General features: G+C 46.2%; 1 protein-coding gene across 1 annotated transcript in view; it reads right to left on the reverse strand.

Moving 5' to 3' along the window:
- Positions 1 to 243: 243 nt before the first annotated feature.
- CSUI_006634 (amine-terminal region of a tm vesicle-mediated sorter) overlaps positions 244 to 5,306 on the reverse strand; it is a gene marked incomplete at its 3' end in the record, with an annotated part of 5,811 nt that continues 748 nt past the window's right edge. The window contains exons 2-3 of the mRNA XM_068066788.1: positions 1,446 to 4,897; positions 244 to 468 (exon numbers count right to left, since the gene is read on the reverse strand). Of these exons, the coding sequence (XP_067921236.1) occupies positions 244 to 468; positions 1,446 to 4,897 (3,677 nt within the window). The remainder of the gene's footprint in view (positions 469 to 1,445; positions 4,898 to 5,306) is intronic.

A 5,306-nucleotide genomic window follows, 5' to 3' on the forward strand; every position in this document is an offset into this window, starting at 1 on the left:
GATTGAAGATAGATAGATTAAAGATAGGTAGATAGATAGATAGATAGATAGATAGATAGATAGATAGATTTACACCCGCCATCGTGATATGTCACAAGTACATGCCTACACATACATACATACATGTTCATACATACATACATACATGTTCATTACATACATCCATATTTTCACGTACAGATCTTCAAACATGCCTACATATTGATACAGACATCTTATCTTTCTCTCTTCTGTTTCCTTACCATAGAGTAGAAAGTAGTACTCAAGCCATTTCCATAAACATAAGGCTTGTGTTTCAGAGAAAGTGACACGAAGGTCAGCTAAAGTGACGAAAACTCCACATGAAGGAAGAGGCTCTTTGAGCTCCTCAGGAAGTCTCCTGTCTGCACCCCAAGAGCTCCAGCATCTCTCAATCGGTCCTCCTTTAGGGATCGTTGGCACAAGCGAAAGATACAGCTTTGCTTGTCCCTAATGAAGAACATCACACATACACAGAAGAAAACAAGACAGAAGAGAGAAGGATCGAAAAGTAGATACACAGAGATCGTGTACGTGACATACACACCAAGGATTAACAGATGTATCACATGTATGGAGAGAGAGACACAGAAAGGGGAAGAGAAGACCCGCACGCAGAGAGATGAAAACCGTTAGACAGTGATCTACCGTTCATAGTGCTCTAGAGAAATTGACGTACACACAGGAAGACTAACCAGGAGGAACCGTAGCAGATGCCATAGGCGTGAATCTATACAGTTCACAGATGCAAACATATCTAGTTGGTTGATACAGCAAGTAGTCAACCTCCTTACTGAGTGACTTGCAGATGTAGAGAGCAGTCGAGGAGCTAAGAGAAACCAACTGTCACTACAGTGTAAGTCTCTCTATGTAGAGAAGGAGACGACCAGTAAAGGATGTGTGAGATTGTGGTAGCTGCCTGAGTTCAGATTCGATGAATATGAGGTGCGTGGCTGGGAGTGTATTTTTCAAGAGTCATCTGGATCCATACATGAGGCTCTTCTTTGAATTTGAGTGGAAAGTCACGCATGCAGGGTGCATGCGTTACTTGTGGATGAACATACACCTATCGTACACGTAGAGTGACGTAAGGGACACAGGATATCTATATGTATATGTATATATACCTATCTATCTATGCAAAATAACACCGCAGCACCTTTCCGCCATTTAAAAAGAGAAACAAGACTGAGGAATGCACAGAAAGACTGTTAAGCATACGACAGAAAGAGACAGAAAAAAGAAACGCATGCCAACGAACCAGAAAACTCGGCCTCCACGAACTACCTCGTCCTCCTCATCCTCACGATCCCTACCTATCCATCTATCTGTCTATCTTTGACTCTCTACCTCAGTCTCCCCATCTTTCTTTTCTTTCTTTCTCTCTTTAACCCCCCCCCCCTTCCCCCCGTCATTCTTCTTCTCACCTGAAAGAGATCAGGATCAACGATATACTCATGGCGTATGTCCCAGAGAGAGACAAGGAAATCATGGAATTCTTTTGCTGTGCTTATATCAAGAGTCAAGGTAACGGTCTCACGTCGGGGAGGCGAAGAGGAGGAAGAAGACTGACGAGATTCCTTGCCACCTGCTGTAATGGGCCCTGTACTTTTGCCTTTCCCCTCAGTTTGATCTTGTGCTTCTCCTTCTTCAAATGTGGTTGTTGTTTTGAGGTGTTCTTTCTTCTCTCCGTTCATCTGCTTTTCAGCTTTCTTAAGCCCATGATCTTTCTTACTTTGGACTTGGATTTCTTCTTTCTTTTCTTTCTCTTCTCCTTCTTTCCTGTCTCCTTTTGAATCGTTGCGTTCTTCTTGCCGGGGTGTAGTCGTCGACAAAGGGGCCGACGCATGCAGTTTCTCTTCTTGTCTTGAAGCGCCAGCTAACTCCTGTTCTGCTTGATGCTTCTCTCCTCCTCCTTCTCCTTTCTCTCTTGTCCGTGGTGTGGGTACCATCTGACCTTTCATACCTTGAGCTTCTCCACGTCTTGAAAAAGAAGAAGAAAGATTTTCCTTCTTGTTCATCGTATTGTGGTCGTCATGATTGGTCTTCTCTCCTTGTTGCTGACTACTGGCGTTCTTCTCTCTCTCCCTTTTTTCATCTCCTTCTCCTTCTTCTTCTTGTGTAGTAATTGTTCTTCCTCTCTTCGAGAAGAAGGCACCCATACTACTCATTTTGCCAGCTAAATGTCCCGCAGCTTTTCGAACCAGATTTCCTGTAGACCCTTCTTCTCCTTCGTTCTTCTTCTTCTTATCTTCTTCTCCTTGGCGAACGTCTTCTGAGTAGGCCGAAGATGCCACCATTCCCGCCGGGGGTCTCCCTGTTTTCTTCTTGTTCTTCTTATCTTCTCCTTCTCCCCCTCCCACTAGACTCGTTCGATTCTGAGCTGCCGCTTGAGGAAAGACGGAGAGAGTCGAAAACAATCGACTTGAAGATGATCCCCTCGATGAGGCGTGTCGCGTAGGAGTGCTACCACGAGGAGAGAAAGGAAGAAAAAGAGAAGATCTTCTTTGAGCTTTCCCCCCTCCCCCCGTCTTATCCACGGAAGGGCGGGAAGCTGATCGATCTGTCTTTTCTTGATCACCTGGATGATGAAGGTTTACGGGAGACGTCTCTTCTCCTACCACGCCATCTGATAGAGCATCATAAAAGACTTCGCCATTCCCATCCTCATGAGAAGAAAAATGATGGACATACTCTTCTCCTTCTCCTCTCTCAAACGTCTTCATCGAAGAAGTGAAGCGATGACTAGAGAAAGCAGAGGAAGATGTGCCCTTGAAGGGCGATGCCTTTACTTCAGCTCTTCCCCCAGACTCTCCCGCGGCTCTCCCTAAGGAAGAAGAGACGCCCTGTGGACGAGAAGAAGAAGAGGAAGAGTAGCGAGGCGAAGGAGAAGAAGAAGAAGAGGGGGGGGGAGACGCTTGACAAGAAGGGTCATTCCTAGATAAAAGGAATACCTGTCTTCGAGAGGAAAGAGCTTCTTCTTCCTGATCCAAATCATAAGAAACGACTTGCTGACGAGATATCTTGTCCTCTCTTTCTCCTTGTTCACCTAGAGTCAACGAGCTGCTCGCCCTGGAAGGCGTCGATACAGGGGAAAGAGGAGGAGAAGAGAAGCGCGGAGACGATGAGGGAGAAGAAGAAAAACAAGAAGAACGTGAAGGTTGCCCTTCTGTATCAAAGGCAGAAGCTTCTGCTAACGACTGAGGGAAAGAAGAGGAAGAAGAAGAAGAAAAGAAAGAGAAATAACGGCTTGACGGAAAAGGCGCGCCAACCATCGATGCAGATGAAAAACTATACGAACTTCCTCTCTTCTTTCCTCTTTCCTCTTCTGATGCTGATAAGCCTTTTCCTTCTCTATAGCCTTCATCATTATCTCTATGCATAGAACGTCTTGAGCTTGTTCTACTCTGATCTTCCCTACCTGTAGGCATCTTTATACTCATACTACGTCCATCTGAAGAATGTTTGGACTCTCTTTCTCTCCTCTCTTCTTCTCCCTTCACTCCTCCTAAGAACGAACTGCGTATATAGTCATCAGGAGATAGACCGGTCCAGCTGAGGTCATCGTCTTCATTCTGCGGTGACATAGAAGGTCTCGATAAAGAAGAGGATCTATGAGATATCGATGATCTCCCCCCACCCCGTCCTCCTCCTTCTGAAACTCCTCGATTCCTCATCTTCTTTCTATCAGGATCTAAAGAACGACGTGAAGAACCGAGATGGTCGGAAGAGAGAAGACCAGCGGCTTCACCTTCACTACTTCCATCATCGCTATTGCTTCTCGGGTCCCCACTATGACGTCGACTACTTGCATATGGATGGTGGCGGGAAGGTAGAGGAAGAGGAGAAGAAGGAGAAGAAGAAGAGGCTTTCGAAGAGCGAGATTTGAGAAGAGTTCGACTTGCTTCATGACCATCCTTTTCACCTAGCGACAATGCTTTCTGCTGACGCTGTTGCTTGGGTTCCCCTTCTTCCGTTCGAATCTCATCTTTTCTTTCGGTCTTCTTCTTTGGGGTGACACCTGGAGAACTCCCTTCCGCCTGCCTATCACGCTGAGGCGTGGTCAAAGAGGAGTCCTTCTTCGTTTCTTCACTCTTCTTCGTTTTCTTCGGATCACTTCCCTCAACAGGAGAAGGAGAGGGGAGAGGATCACAGAAATAACGGAGGTAAGGTATCCAGCTATCTGTAGGTTTGATACGTGGATGATGCGAAGCTCTTTTCCGACCTCTCTTCCTTATACGTATCTCCTCATCCCCGTTTTGTCGTCTCCATGGTCTCATCATACAACTGAGCCATCCACCACCGGTGTCTCGTGTCCTCTCTATAAATTCGTCGTCTCCGTCACCTAATCCTTCTCTTCCTGAATCTCCACAACCCCAACCACTACATGCAGATTTCTTTGCCTCATCATTACGATAACTCCAAACAGAAGAAGAAGACTGTCTTGATCGCTTCCCATCTTCGTCAGATAAGCATCTCTTTCGTTTATTCCCCCCGTCTTCCGTGTCTCCTTCATCTTCTGTATGTACACCCTGGCCGTCTTCATCGTCATCGCCCCGTTGTCCGTCACGCGTGCCTTTGTCTTGCCGACGAGATGAAGATAACTTTTTCGTAGATCTTCTTTCGTAGTCCTCATCCTCTTCATCTTCTAGGCTATCTTCTTCTTCATCTCCTTTCAGATCTCGGTTCCCTCCTCTATCTCCCCCGCATACAAAGTAAGGCGACAGGGGAGAACAAGAACCGCATGCTTCTCCTCCTCTCCCGTCTCGTCCGTCTCCACCTCCATCATCACCCCAGAAGAGATCTGCACGATTTCCTCTTCCTCCTTGACGACCTCTTCCTGTATTGAGATAGCCGCCGCCTACGGCTTGCATGCGTTCTAAATCAGCAAGAGATGATGCTCGCAACCCTTCGGCTGATAGGCTAGCCATGAGAGCTTCATAGAATCGTCGATTGTAATTATTATCACTCTCTCCAGGATATCGAGATAAACTGTATCTCCCCCCTGGGTGCGCTGAACCTATTGCTCTTCTGTGACGCCTATGACGTGAAGAAGATCGTTGACTTGAAGAAGAAGAAGAAGATGCTGGTGAGGAGGAAGAAGCCAATGAAGCTCGTCTTTTTCTTCTTCGTCTCTTCGTATCCCCCCTTCTTCTCCTTTCATCGGGAGATAAAGAAGATGCAGATACCCCCCATCTTTCTCCTTCATTATCTTCTATTTCTGTGGTATCTTCATCGTCAAGATGTTCTCTCCATCCTTTTGTCTTCTTTCTTCTTCTCTTCTCTTC

The sequence above is a fragment of the Cystoisospora suis genome (genome assembly GCF_002600585.1).
Source record: "Cystoisospora suis strain Wien I chromosome Unknown contig_3376, whole genome shotgun sequence".
Classification (NCBI taxonomy): domain Eukaryota; phylum Apicomplexa; class Conoidasida; order Eucoccidiorida; family Sarcocystidae; genus Cystoisospora; species Cystoisospora suis.